The sequence below is a fragment of the Falco naumanni genome, chromosome 7 (genome assembly GCF_017639655.2).
Source record: "Falco naumanni isolate bFalNau1 chromosome 7, bFalNau1.pat, whole genome shotgun sequence".
Lineage (NCBI taxonomy): Eukaryota > Metazoa > Chordata > Aves > Falconiformes > Falconidae > Falco > Falco naumanni.
In genome coordinates, this window is record NC_054060.1 from 30,152,923 (window position 1) to 30,166,825 (window position 13,903).

Here is a 13,903-nt window from a genome sequence, read left to right on the forward strand (position 1 = left end):
GGGACCCTGCAGCACAACCTCTTCCTAGGTTTTCCTGTTTTATAAGAAGTTAAATAAACAGCCTTCACAAGCTGACACGGTTGTGGTTTTCAATTCACGCTGGAAAGTTCTTTTTTCTCATGGTTCAAGGGTCTTTTTCTTTCCAGCTTCTTATGTGTCTCAGGGCAGCACAAGAAAGAGGGCCTGTGCGGGGCTGCGCAGCCCCCCTGCTCTGTCCCAGCCCTCCCACATGCCTCACACCAGGAGTTTCTGCCACCTCTAGTAAGATGGGGCGCAAGGCAGACCCCCTTCTTCACAGGTCCCATTCTCTCAGTGCCCTCCCACCACACTTGCCTTTCTAATTTGTTGTACGACGATGATGATTATTATCGCTACTATTACTTATTTATTTTTCTGGCCACAGTGGCGAGCAGAAGCAGTCATGAAGATAGCTGTGATTATGTCCTGCTCCCTTTTTTGACCCATCAGTGTAGGCCGTATCACTGTATTTCTGCCAAGGCGTGTGATGTCATCACCTGTGTTTTATAGCAAAACACCAAATTTAATTTCTCATCATCACTTCCATCCTTTTGGCTTCAGTTTCTCTGAAGCTCTTCGAAGTCCTCTTTGGACCGCAGTCAACCTAAATAACATGTAAATAATTAATCTTTTAAATAAATAACGTGCCATCTGCAAATAGCGACTCACTCTGTACGCAGGTTAATAAATATGGTAAATAACCCAGAACAGGGTACAAAACCTTGAGCCGCCTGCTGCCAGCCTTTCTGGGGAAGAAAGGTGGCTACCGATATTTACAGGAGCAGCAGGATTGTAGCTCCATCAACTCTCAACCCTGCTGCTGTGCAAACACGGGAGGGAAAGATGGTCCGAGCCCTGTGAGCTTTTTATCTAAAACAGAGTAAAATATAGAGCAGTGGAAAAAGAGAAGGCTGTACAGTCAGTGGGATAAGTGGCAAGCACTGCATGGAGCAAAACACTTCGGAGTCTACGCTTCGTTTTCCCAGCCTGTCTCCATCCTCCGCCTCAAGATGTCACTGGAAACGGCCCCATAAGCCGCTGGATTCCAGGGGGGCAGGGGCATCCTTTGCCCTGAGGATTTGGGAATCAAATCAAAACATCGCAATTAGGAGAATGCAACAGGAAAATGAACTGCAAAGTGCAAAACGCTGAGAGAAAACCAAGAGGGATGGTCCAAAGCACCACATGCCTTCTGCAGAGGCCCTGGGCCTGGTGGGCACCAGCGGCCCGGGGCTGCCCTGGAGCCGTGACCAAAGCACGAGGGCTGCCATCATCATCATCACTGCCTCTTCCAGCCCCAACCCAACCCGCGGCCATCGAATGGACCTGGTGACAGCAGGCGGCTGCGGGGACTGGGACTTTACAGAGGTTCAGAAGGCGATACCACCAAACCCATGGGAAGGAGGAGGAGGCACCGCCGCGATGGCTGCAGCAGCCGGCGGGACCCGGCGGTGATGGGCTGGCCGGGGCAGGGGGCAGCGCCGGTACCCGCACCGACCCGGCCCAGCGCCGCGGCTCTCGCCCGGAACAGCCCAGACTCTGCCAATTAACAGCCCCTGCTCAGATAATTAACAGCCCGGGCTCTGACAACTGGGAAGAGACTGGAGGCGGCCCGGGTGGGCAATGGCGCGGCCGCAGGATCCACCGGCGGTTATAGCAGCGCCGGGGCCGCAGACGCGGGGGACGAGCCGGGCCGGAGGGGAGCCTCAGTTAACACATCCCCGACACCCCCAGAGCAGCCGCGGCCCGCAGCCCCCCACCCCCACGGGGGAGCGCGGCCCTTCCGCGGGGGCTGCGGGCGCACCGCCGGCACCGCCCCCGCCAACGCCGGGCAGGGGCCGCGCTGGGGCCGCGCTCCCTTGTTTGCAGGCGCGGCCCGGCGCGGCGCGGCGCAGGAAGCGCGGGGGGGCAGCGCCCACCCCATCCGCCGGGCTGGCAGCGGGGCCGGGCCGGGCTCAGCGCTGCGCTTCCGCGCGGGTAAGCGGCTGCGCGGGGAGCCGCGGGGGGCCGGGCCGGGCCGGGCGGGGCGGGCGCTTGTTACGCTCCCCTGGGAGGCTGCGCTCGCCTTGCCTGCCCGCCCCCCCCCCCCCCCAGTTTTCAGCGGAAACAATAGCAAATATCAGCATTTATTTGCTGAGGGGCCGCCGGCGGGGCGGGGGTGGCTCGGCACAATAGCGGCTTTGGGAGGCGGCGCAGGACCCCTCCGTGGCGCCCCCCCGCCCCCCGCGGCTGCGGGGCCGTGCGCGCGGGGAGCGGCGGCGCGCGCAGCGGGTGCGGCGGGGCCGTGCGCGGGGCTGGGCGCGAGGGAGCGTTGCCGTTAGTGCCGGCACCGGGGGCGGCCGGGCTGCGGGGGGGCGGCCCCGCGCGCGGCGGGCACGTGGGGAGCCCCGGTGTGTGTGTGTGTGTGTGTGAGCTCAGGGGACGCGGGGTCGGTGGCAGAAATGACGAAATCGGGGTCTCGGGACCTCCCGGGGGGTCCGTGAGGCCGCGCTCCGTGCGGGGGCCCGTCCCGTGTCAGCGGTGAGAAACCCACGGCTGAGCCTTCGGGGGCTCCGTGACTCCTCCGTGCGGCAGCGGCGCGTTCCCCTGCTCCCAGGCCCGCCATGGACACGAGCGGCCACAGCATCCTCCTCCTCCAGCAGCTGAACATGCAGCGGGAGTTCGGCTTCCTGTGTGACTGCACGGTTGCCATTGGAGATGTTTACTTCAAAGCCCACAGAGCGGTGCTCGCTGCTTTTTCAAACTATTTTAAGATGATATTTATTCATCAGACGAGGTAAGGACACATGGCTTTTCTCCTGCCTTTTAACCTCTCTACTCAACTTGCTGCTTTTTCCCCTCCTCCTAAAGGTATTAAAGTCTAAAAGAGCATAAGTGGGGATGTTAGATGGCCTGAGATTATTTTCCTAACCCAGCATCCGCCTTGGCTCTCTAAACATTCCCAGTCCAAGATGTGCGGTCCTTTAAAACCACCTTCTTAGTCAGCATACACCAACATCAGGCCCCGCATTTTGGAGATGAGGCAGTTGTGTGACCAGAGGAAATAAGCACGTAAGTACCACAGTCTCCTGCAGTGAGAAGGGCCCAGATTTGCAATCTAGGGATATCCAGGTACCTCCTGCCCATAAGCAGCATGTGCGTGACATTGCCTTGGCTTGTAGGCGAGCTTGCTGGGCAGGACTGTCCCTTCTGGCAGGATCCACAGGCTTGAGGCAATGGAGGAGCCATCGCCTTATCGCAGTTCTGTGCTTCAGACTCTTGCAGATAAGGGCTGAGACTGAGATCATCAATTTATTTCAAGCTGCTGTCTGGATGCTTCACTCCCCTGGGTCAGGAGTGGTTCTGCAGGTATAACGACGGTGGTACCCAGGTCTAATCTCATCTCTGATCTGGAGCTTGCTGCTTGTAATCTATTACACTCTTCTCCATTCCCCTTCCTTTTTGAGGATCGGGGCCCAGCACCTTTGCAAGATAATCATTAGCCATCAGGCCGCGTAGCCCTTCGGCTGGAAATGAGGAGATCGGCTAACTTCCTTTTCGATAGATGTTGTTTATTGACACTTAAGTGCAAAGCTCATAAAGATTACACAGTAGTGGCAGCTGAATTTATTACTTAAACAAATACTTACTGCTTCGTATTATTGGAGTGGCACGCACCGGTGATGTGTAGCTTGCATGGCGTCGCTGTGGTGCCATATGGCGGCAGTTGGCTGTGCACGCAAGTGATGAGGTGACCAGGAGCTGGCCACTGTCGCCGTCCCTGGCTGTGGTTGTGCACATGACCTTTAAAATCACAGGGATAAATGCACGCTCAGACACTTTGCTTTGCAAACAGGGCATATGCGCTTCTGCAGGTCTTTGCGGGGAGTGCTGCTCATGAACTGGGAAGCAGGCGGCAGCGCACACGCTCTGATAGCAAACAGCAGCGCAAATAAACAGGCAGGTAATGGATCAGGACTGTAATTTGGAGCCGTGTATGTACTTAATGATCTGTCTTGTTTCAGTGAATGTATAAAGATTCAGCCTACAGACATCCAGCCTGACATATTCAGTTACTTGTTGCATATCATGTACACTGGGAAAGGGCCAAAGCAGACCGTCAGCCAGAGCCGACTGGAGGAGGGCATCCGCTTTCTCCACGCAGACCACCTCTCCCATATTGCCATCGAGATGAACCAAGTGTTCTCCCCAGAGCCGGTCCAGTCTTCAAACTTGTATGGGATCCAGATCTCAACTGCACACAAATCGGCAAAGGAGCGCCTGGGAGCGAAGGAGAGTCTGCCCAAGGTGGGCAGCAGGTGTGCTGCCCAGGGCGACCACCCACAGCTGCAGCTCTCTCTGGCCATCGGCCTGGATGACAGCTCCCTGGACCAGCAGGTTGCTCGCCCCTCTGCTCAGCCTGCTGCTCTCACCAAGCCAGCAGAAGAGCGTCCGAAGCTCTCGGTCTCCATAAAGCAGGAGCAGTGTGACACGGAGCCTATGGTGTCCCAGAGCTGCACCCCTCCTTCTCCGGAGGTGGTGAGCCCCATCTTTACTAAGGCCAGCCTCAAGGTGCACTTGTGCCACTACTGCGGGGAGCGTTTCGACTCCCGGGGTGGGCTGCGGCAGCACTTGCACACCCACGTCTCGGGCTCGCTGCCATTCGGTGTGCCGGCCTCCATCCTGGAGAGCAGCGATCTGGGGGAGGTGCAGCCTCTGGCTGAGGATAGGGAGGCTGGGGATCGCCACCGGCTCGGGGCCTTCCTCCTCAAGGATGACGAGCATCAGCTGGACCCTCCAAGCTGCAGTGATCTGGAGCCTCTGCAGATCGGCCAGCTCTCGCTCATCTCCAAGGACCACGAGCCGGTGGAGTTGAACTGTAACTTTTCTTTCTCAAGAAAGAGAAAAATCAGTTGCACTGTCTGTGGCCGCACGTTTTTCCGGAAGAGCCAGCTGCTCGAACACATGTACACACACAGAGGGAAACAGCACAAATACAGCCGCTGCCAGCGGCTGGAGAGCCCTGTGACCCCCAGGTTCCATCCTTACTGTGACAGCGAGAGCCTGGGGAAGAGCTCCAGTTTATCCCAGGACCACTTAGATGAATGCATACTGGAGTCTGATCTCATCCAAGAAAGTGTTGATACGATCCTGGTAGAGTAGTTCTCCCCCTGAAGTAGCCTTCAGATGCTGAAACTCGGAATATTTTGGTGTTTTACCACCTAGCGAGTGGCTGCTTCCCGCAGCTGATTTTCTTTAACGACCATTTCCCACCATCTCTGAGATAACTGTGAAAAACTGTGTACTTTGATTTGTGTACTTGCTTTTTTACTTCTCTAACTTTTACACTCAATTCAGTTCCCATCTAGGTCCTTCTCGGGAAGCTTCTGTGTAACTTGGTTACATTTTTCAGAAATGTGAACTTACTCCTGCTCTGCTTTACTAGAGTTAAGACTGTAGTGCTGGGTGTGAGGTTTAAACATTGTCTCATATGCTGCGTGGTGCCTCGGACTGTTTGTATCCCATAGCATTGCTTTTTTGAAACTAGATGAAGAGAAGCGTAGAGGGAAAGATGTACTGTGTTTCCCAGACAGTTTGTTTTTAATTAAAATAAATATCTCAAGGAGATGAATCCTGAAGTTTGTGTTGTATAACTGCAGTTAATCAATCTCTGCATAAATACATGCAGGAGTTATAAGGCTGGTCTTTTCAAGGCAACTGGCAGTGTTGATGTAGGGGTGGCAGCCTTCACTTTGACAAGCCCTGGAGCCCTCGTCAGTACAATCTTTTAAATTTACTTTTAGACTCGAGGGGTTTGCATATATTTTTCCTACTCCTCCCTCGTCAGCTGCTACTGCATGAGCAGAGACACGTTTTGCCACCCCTCTAGGACCACGTCCCATTATGGGACCATCTTCTTCACAAGGAGGAATGAAAGCTGCAAAGGAGCATCCTCTTCCTCTTGGAGAGGAGGCACGTCCTAACCTAAGTCCTTTACAGGATTAAATAGTGCACATGGATTTTCTCAGTGAAAATGATTTCTGACTCTATGAACAGCTTGGAGCAAACACATTCTTAAATATTACGATCTGTATATTTGCTAAAAGCAAATATACAATGTGTTACTTCTTCTCTGCTTGCGGCACCACCACAAACTGGTAAAATGCAAGCTTTTTGCCTTTTGTGTATCACTGATAGCTGAAGTGTAAGATCTTAAGCAAGAGGCTTTCAAAATTGTACATGTTCCTCCTGGATTTGTATTTTGTTCCTCTGTAGTTTTTCACCTGAGATACCCCAGGCTTCCTATCAGATGGGTGCCAACCCGTCCCCTCAAGAGATGCTCTTAATCAGAAGGCCCTGAAGAGGCACACACAAAGTTCTTACAGTGCAGAAGATTCTTTTGCAACGAAGAGCAAAAGCTTTGTGAGCTGCTTCCGTAATCTCATTACCCAGTTTTTGAGAAGCTGGAGGCTCCCTGCCAGTCCTGGTGGAGTTGAGTCATTGCCTTCGGAAAGGGGGAGCCTGAACAATGGTGAGAACAGTTTACTGTCAAAATGCCCCCTCCAAAGCTCTTTGTAGTCAGGACCCTTGAGCTGTCTGTCCTGGAGCTGCAATTAAATTGCTCCCGAATTAAAAGACCATCTGAGGTCTTTGTAAGGGCGGCTGCTGTTTCTCCTGGGCAGGGAGCTGCACACTCCAGGGGATGGATTGGCCACTGAGAGCTGCCAAATTGTGTTTTAAGACAAAGGAGAAAAACAAACAGCCTCTGAGCCTGCCTGGATGATGTTACAAAATGCACACTGTGGTTTGGTGTGTGCTTGTCTGCTAGGCTGAGTGCTTCTCTCGCTGCGAGTACCCATTAAAGCTGCTCTGGTGTGGATGCATTTTAACTCGGCTTAAAAAGGTTTGCTTTAAAACAAGCGAACAAAATGACACCCAGGCCTGCAAATGCTGCATCTGAACATGGAGCGATTCACATAGAGCATTTCCTAGAAGAGAGCCGCCAGGGTCCGTCCTGGGCTAATAGCATCAGCTAAATCACATCCAGCACAGACTGCTTATAACTGGGGCAAATGCCCTCTGGCTTCCACTGACCTCTATTTCTACATGATGGTTAAAATAAAAATAAAAATGGTATTTTATAGTCATTCCCTATTTGTGTGCGACACTTTACCGAGTGGGCTGGCTTCTACGGGTGCTGCTTGCTTCACTCGGGTTCCTACACTGAATTTCAGAACAGAGAGGAGTGTCTGCTGGGTTGGGTATAGCTGTAGAGAAGAGCCAAACCTGAGTTTTCAGACTATTCAGTCAGCAGATGAGACCCTCGGAACTTCACCTAGATGCCTAACTTGCCTGAACTAATTGATTTTGAAAGTCAAATGGCCCTTGATACCTCTGCGAAGATAACCAGGTAGTGGTAATAGAGCTCAGTACTGGGGACAGCAGGGGGGACAGCAAGCAGCAGTGCCTGAAGGCATCTTGGGGACATGCTGCTCAGCTTCAGGTTTGTGGGCAGGATTGTTTGGTTCGCTTTGTGGCCATTAAAAGGGAGCTTTAATAAAATCCATGGACTCATGTAGAAGATCCAAATGTCTATCAGCTATACATGTGTATGTGTCGCAGGAGTGACTCTGTGGTACCAACTGCAAATACATCAGTAAAGCTGAAATCGTCACTGTGTTCTTGTATGTGTTCAGTATGTCTTTGAAAAGTTACAACTGTAAGTGATTTTTTTTAAAATTTTCTAAAAATTTCTAAAAAACACCTCTTTCTAGGGGTAACTCTGGTTAAGCTTTGTGGTACTGAACATCTGTGAAATCAAACATCTGTGAAAGGTATTTTTTGCATAATTTGCAATACAAGAAATGCATTTTCAGCAGTTTTCTACTGCAAGCATTAAAGCCCTGTTATAATTAAAGCAGTAGAAAAAGCCTGAGAGACAGAAGTCATCAGCTCCGAGTTACGTTAACTTGAAAACATCATTCTGTCTAAGTCTTATGAATAGAAAATAATTTTAGAAGACAGTTATGTTTGCTAAGTGAGGGCAGCAGCTGCTCCTGGATACATCATAAGAAGTTTTGTTACTGTATGTATAAGACACTTGAGTTACTGAGTGTTTAACCTTTATGCCGGTAGATGCTTGAAAGTTTGCCTGACTTGCACAGCTGGGCTTGGCAAATATTCATTTCTTGTTATTGTGTTTTGTTTTGGTTTGGTTTTTTTCATGAAAACATAAAAGAATTTGTCACAGCGTGCAGGATAATGATGCTGGTGGTTCCTTCCACGTAGCTGCAACTGGCCACTAGATGCACATGGGCTTAGGCAAAGAAAGCCCCAGGGGGGTGATACGTGTCGGATGGAGTCTAAAAGCTCCAGGGGATTCCCAGAGCTTTGCCCTGTGCTGCGGGGTCCCAGCATCAAGGGTGCAGAGCTGATGAACCACAGGCATGGAAGTGCCTCATCTGTGGGCTCTGCAGCTCATGTTTCATGAAAACATGTGAAGCCTGGGGCTGAGGCCCCGCCAGAGTCCCACGGCGAGCAGACCCCTCGGCCAGCTCAAGTTAACCTCTGAAATGGGTCAGTGCTGCAGTGGCAACCAGCACTTTCCCACGTAGCTGGGTGCTGGCCTGAACGTGCCGCCTGGAGGTTAGCTGGCTCAGTGACCAAAGCATGTTTGACAATTTTGAAATGGGTATTTTGAAATATTTTTAGCGCTCTGGTGCTGAAGGGGCCAGGTCCAACAGAAGCCATGATTTCTTGGGCTGCTTAGGGTGCAGTAAAGGGTGTGGGCTAAAGGCTATCTTAATTTCCCCTTGCAGCATGATGTCTAGGGATTTTACTCAGAAACTTGCTTCTCACCACCTGCAGTGCTGGCCGGAGATGCCATTTGGTAGCACATGTGCAATGAAAGCATTAGGCTGAACTGCTCCTGCGTTACTGGTGCCAGAGGGGCAAGACTTCAATGCTTGTTACTTGTCCAAGTCATCCTTCAAAGGTGACCCATCCCCTCTCAACAGTCACCTGCAAATGTTTGGGGTTTACCTCTTCCACCTTGCATTTTTGGGCAGCTGGGGGAGAGCAATGCCAGCACTTGTCTGCTGGCTGCCCAGGAGGTGATGCTGACGGGTGGGCCGTGCTCGCCCCGTCTTCACGTCGGATATAAACCCCCTTTATCTCATTTTACTTTCTGCACAGACTGTGGTTACAACATGTGTCTTCAGCCATCTGGCTGCACCAGCCACTAAGGCAGGCTCTTCGCTCACATGTTGTCTCTCAGATCACTGCCAAATCAGGCGGCAGCAGAAGGCAGCGGGTGCAGGAGGGCCGGCAGCCCATCCATGGGTGCCATGCCCCTCACCAGAGGGGTTTGGGACATTTGTGCACACTGAGAAGGTTAAAAAGGGAAAATAAATTTGCTGTCAGGATGTAAACCTGAAGCAGTGAGCATTGCAGTTCAAAGCAAAACCAGGAAATAATGCTCTCATCAACTTTCTAGAAGGAGTGTGATGCTGATACTGAATACTTTTCCACTATTTTGGAGGCAGGTGGTATAAATCCCATGTAAGCAAAGCCTCCAGAAGTGCTTTGAAGTGCAGTGAAAAGGGCTTTCAGCACATGCAGTTCAGCATCAGTGCGTTCAGGACCGTGCGCTACAGTGGCCAAGCCGGGAGTTTTTTTCTTGGCTTGTCAAAGTCCTCCCACGGCAACTTGCCAACAACAGGTTGTGCTATACTGCTGCGATCGTCTTCAGCTTCGCTGTTTAATAAAACCCAGCCTCTTCTTTCCCCCTCTTGCCATGGTGTGCCAAAATGGACTGCAACAGAGTGGGCTTCCCAACACTTTCCACTAGGAAAATATATTCTGAGTAATAAGAAATTGTGAGGAAAAAGGTAATGAGGATGGATCTGCCCTAAATTACATGCCAGTTAGATATTTACAGCCGGAGCTGTGTCAGGACTGAATTCCCTGAGACACAATTGCAGCATTTACATGTTTCATTAAGAAAAAGTAATGAGACAACTTCAAAGGCAGCCTAGGAGAGGAAGTGTTTCCAGTAACTTATTCCAAACCAGACGCTGCACCCTCAGAACAGGGGCGTAGCAAAGCTCAAAACCTTCCTGCTGAGTGAGGCTGATTTTCACCTGAGCTGAGATGCCCCTGGGAAGCTCTGCAGGGCTCTGGGCAGCCCAGCAGCCCGCGCATGGTGCCACCCTCCTGCGATGCACAGGGCAATGCTGCTGAAGGCTTCCAGTGGCAGTCGGGCAAAATGTAGTCCACGTTAGCCCACCTGTTACTGGGACAAATGGTGTAAAACAACGTTGTATAAAGCCCTCTGTCCCCCCTGGTGCTGGATTTGCAACCCAGCAGTTGCAGGATGTAAAGCCAGCTATAGGCACTGGGGTGGGGAAACTGGGGCCATGAGCCATCGGGGGTGATGCAGGGGAAGGAACCTCATGGCAGGCAGCAGCACAGTGTCAACCATCGAGCCGGGCCTCTTTGGAGCCGCTGCCAGCACCGGGCAGCCTTGCCAAGCCCCGGCTGCAAGCGCCGTCATGTGGGGGGTGGAGGCTGATGCTCAGCGTCACCCCCCTTTCCCCGCAGCCATCCCGGGAGGGACCCGCTCCGGCAGCAGTCGCCTCCGCCACCCCGCAGCAACCACCACCGCCCCAGCAGAGCAGGCGCCAAAGCCTGTCATTAGGGGCCGAGCATCCCCGGCCAGGCTCTGTTTATCCTGGCGGTGTGGTTGTGAGCCGCTTACTCATGGCTTTAATGAGCAGGGTGCAGGTGTGCATTCCTGTTGTGCCTGTTGCACACGCCTGCCGGCCCCTCGCTGGCGAGCCAGCCAGCCCCCAGCCCGCTGTGTCGTGCCCGCAGGCTCGCAGCTGCTCTACAAACTTCAGGGAGATGCAGGGTGAGAGGCTTCCAGCGCTTCGGCCTTTCCTGCCTTGCTCCAGCTAGTAAAGTACATGCAAATTCAGTTGCAGGCTGCCTGGGCTGCGACAAAGCGCCGCGCAGCGTCCGCCCGCGCTGCACCCGCACCGGCCAAGGCTGTTGAGCAGCAGCAGTCTGGGGGAGCTTTGGGCCTGCAGAAATCAAGTGGCTGAGGCTGCTGGCAGGAGCAAGGGGATGCATCGCTCCTCCTCCCCGGAGGGGATGCTGAGAAAGCACCGTAGGAGTTGGAGTACTTGCGCTTCCCACCCAGCTGCCATCTCACCAGCCTCACATCACACGGAGCTGTCACGGCACTGAGCCTTGACGCATCGGCACCTCAGCCTCGTGTCTTCATTAAAATGGCAAACAGTGAGAGCAAATGTGACATGAATGACTGTTGTTAGATGACAGAGACTCCCTCCCTCTCAAGATTAAAATTTGCTGGCTGGGACGGCAGCAAAGTGATGCTTGGTGTGGCCGTGCACCTGTGAGGACTCGGTGCTGGAAAGGCACCACCTGGAAGGACACTGTTATCCGCAGAAGGGACCCCACTGGGACACCCCCCTTGCTGGGGGGTTGTCTCCTCTTCCAGATTAAAGAGGTTTGAAAGGATGATCTCTGCTAGGTCTAATTTGAGGACTGATGGGGTGACTGCCAGTCAGCTCTAGCTGCAGATGATACTTTCATCTTAGCAATCTGAATTGCAAAATGTGTTTTCCTAACGTCTCCCCCCATTTTGTATCCAGCATGTTTGTCAGTTTTTATGTAACAAAATCTATTTTAAAATGCTAGGCTTGGGTATTTTAGCTGAAATCCACTTTCCAGGCAAATGGGCTTTCACCCCACTGCAGAAAAATCCCATCATTTAGCACAGATGATTTGCATGCTTCACCGTTCTCTGCAAAAAGAAAGAAATGTGAACATTCTGCCTCCTAAAAAATGTTGAACTATATTGTTGCTTAAATAACTGTATAAGAAATAACATCTTCAGATTATTTTTTTAAATCACATTTAATGTGAAGATTTTATCTGATGGCAAAAGAAAGTATTTCATTATTTTAATACCACACAACAAGAGCTAACAAGAACCATTTCTCTGGGAAATAAAACTGCAGATGTAAAATAACATTAAAGCAAATTATTTAAATCAATCTGTTTTCTTGGAGCATTTCATTGTTTTGAGTTACTCATGTTGAAAGCCTGTATCTGTAAGACAGGCAGTATTAGGGTTTCACTGCCCTTAACACCCTGGTCCATCAGCAGGGCCTGGCTTCCATCCATCCATCTCAAGCACAGACCAGGATTCCTGTGTATTTCATGACTTTGAAAAACAAATAAACAAAACCAAACAACCCCCCCCAAATGCCTGGATTTTCATTTTTATACATAAGGATGCATACAAAAATGTTGATCATTCTTGCAGGGACTGCATTGTCGATTCAGACACTAGATTCCTGGCTGCTGTTGATTTGGTCCTTTGAAGCGTACGGAGCTGCAGTGACCTTCGACAGCTGGAGCAGACCTAAGCAGTCTGTGCATTTCTCGGGCACTTTTGGTGTCCCAGGGCAGGAAAGAAAAGGCAACATTTGTTTGTGCCATCATTGTCTACCAGCAGTTTCCAAAAGGAACTTTTCAGTGGATACCTTTGTTTTCCACTGGGCTCAGTGTTGACTTAACAGAAAAGCTTTTTTCCCCCTGCAAGCCTTTCTGGGCATGAGTTATACTATTTAAACACTCTTTGCTGCTAATACAAAAAAGCTGTAGGAAATGAAAATATTCAAAAGGCCACATCAAAGCAGGGATAGAGGACTTGCTGAATATAAAGCTGAATTGTCCCCACCGAGGACAGCACTGGAAACATCTGGGAGAAAAGCAGCAGCACAGGCAATGGGTTGAGAAGAACCAAATAATTCATTAAGATGATGCTACAAAGCAACCACTTCCATAATTCAGAGGGGCAGCAAGCGATGAATCCCTGGGTAAAGAGCCAGACAGCCCAAAAGCAATCTGAATGGGGCTATAAGAAACAAGGGTTGCGTATTATTCCAGTTTCTTTCAGCTGTCGGTGAGGAATGCGGTCTTAAAGCCAGGCCACCCTTTGGTGCTCTGGCACAACCAGGCAGTCACATCCTTGCAGCTTTCCTGGCCCAGTACTCCTTTGCAATAATAATTTTTTCCTTCCTTCTCCAAAAGAATAAATGCTTTATTAATGTTCAACTCTCTAATCATAATGAAGGAGTAGAGAGTCTTAAATTAAGCCATTAGGTTCTGTAAACCAGAAGGAATAAATAGTATTAATACTATTACAAATGGATAACTCCCCCCCCCCCCCCCCCCCCATATTTTCTGTGTTATAAAGTGCCTTAAGAAATTACATGAAAGATGTTATGCAAAAAAAAATTTCAGTGTGCACGGCCCATTTGAGTCGTAACAGAAAGCACTGAAGCGCCGAACTTGCTGCTCCCCATCCCAAGGTGCCATCCCTGCCACGGACCCCATCAGCACCAAACCAGGCGCTTGGGAATAGCAGCCTGGAGACTTGGGAGCAGAAAGGGTGACCCAGCAGCTTGCAGAGAAATCCAAACAACCTGCATAGGATCAGCAAGAGCTCTGCCACCCCATGCACAGCGTCGTACGGGACACCTGACGGGGAATTTGAGCCTTCGGAAGTAGGACAGCTTTTCTTACCCACTGGAGATTTGTGATCCTTCACAAATACTTCACAGCAGCCCCTGGGCAGCCAGGACTCTGCAGTGGAAATGACTGGTCATCCACCGAAAGGAAACCTTATAAAAAGAGCACAGGAGGAGCAAGCCTCCAAAGAATTCAGGTCCGCTACCAACTTTAAGATTTCTTTCTGCTCACCATATGGTTTCCTGAATAAGCTGGACACAACAGGGCACCGCTGTGAGTTTATCCTTTCACGTATAAAATCTCTCCTTAGTTGCCCACTCAATCACAAGGCAAGAAAACA

At 51.1% G+C, this 13,903-nt stretch overlaps 1 protein-coding gene across 2 annotated transcripts; it reads left to right on the top strand.

Annotated features, from left to right (window-relative positions):
- The first annotated feature begins 1,948 nt into the window (after positions 1-1,948).
- On the top strand, positions 1,949-5,629 carry ZBTB25 (zinc finger and BTB domain containing 25). 2 transcript variants are annotated; one of them, XM_040601893.1, is made up of 3 exons: positions 1,979-1,995; positions 2,869-3,069; positions 4,023-5,629. In XM_040601893.1, exon 3 carries the CDS (start codon positions 4,087-4,089, stop codon positions 5,158-5,160), a length of 1,074 nt encoding a protein of 357 aa, XP_040457827.1. In that variant the 5' UTR covers positions 1,979-1,995; positions 2,869-3,069; positions 4,023-4,086; the 3' UTR covers positions 5,161-5,629. The 2 variants fall into 2 exon arrangements, with proteins under 2 accessions (XP_040457826.1, XP_040457827.1); XM_040601892.1 differs by lacking the exon at positions 2,869-3,069 and having other exon boundaries at positions 1,949-2,794.
- The last annotated feature ends 8,274 nt before the right edge of the window (positions 5,630-13,903 follow it).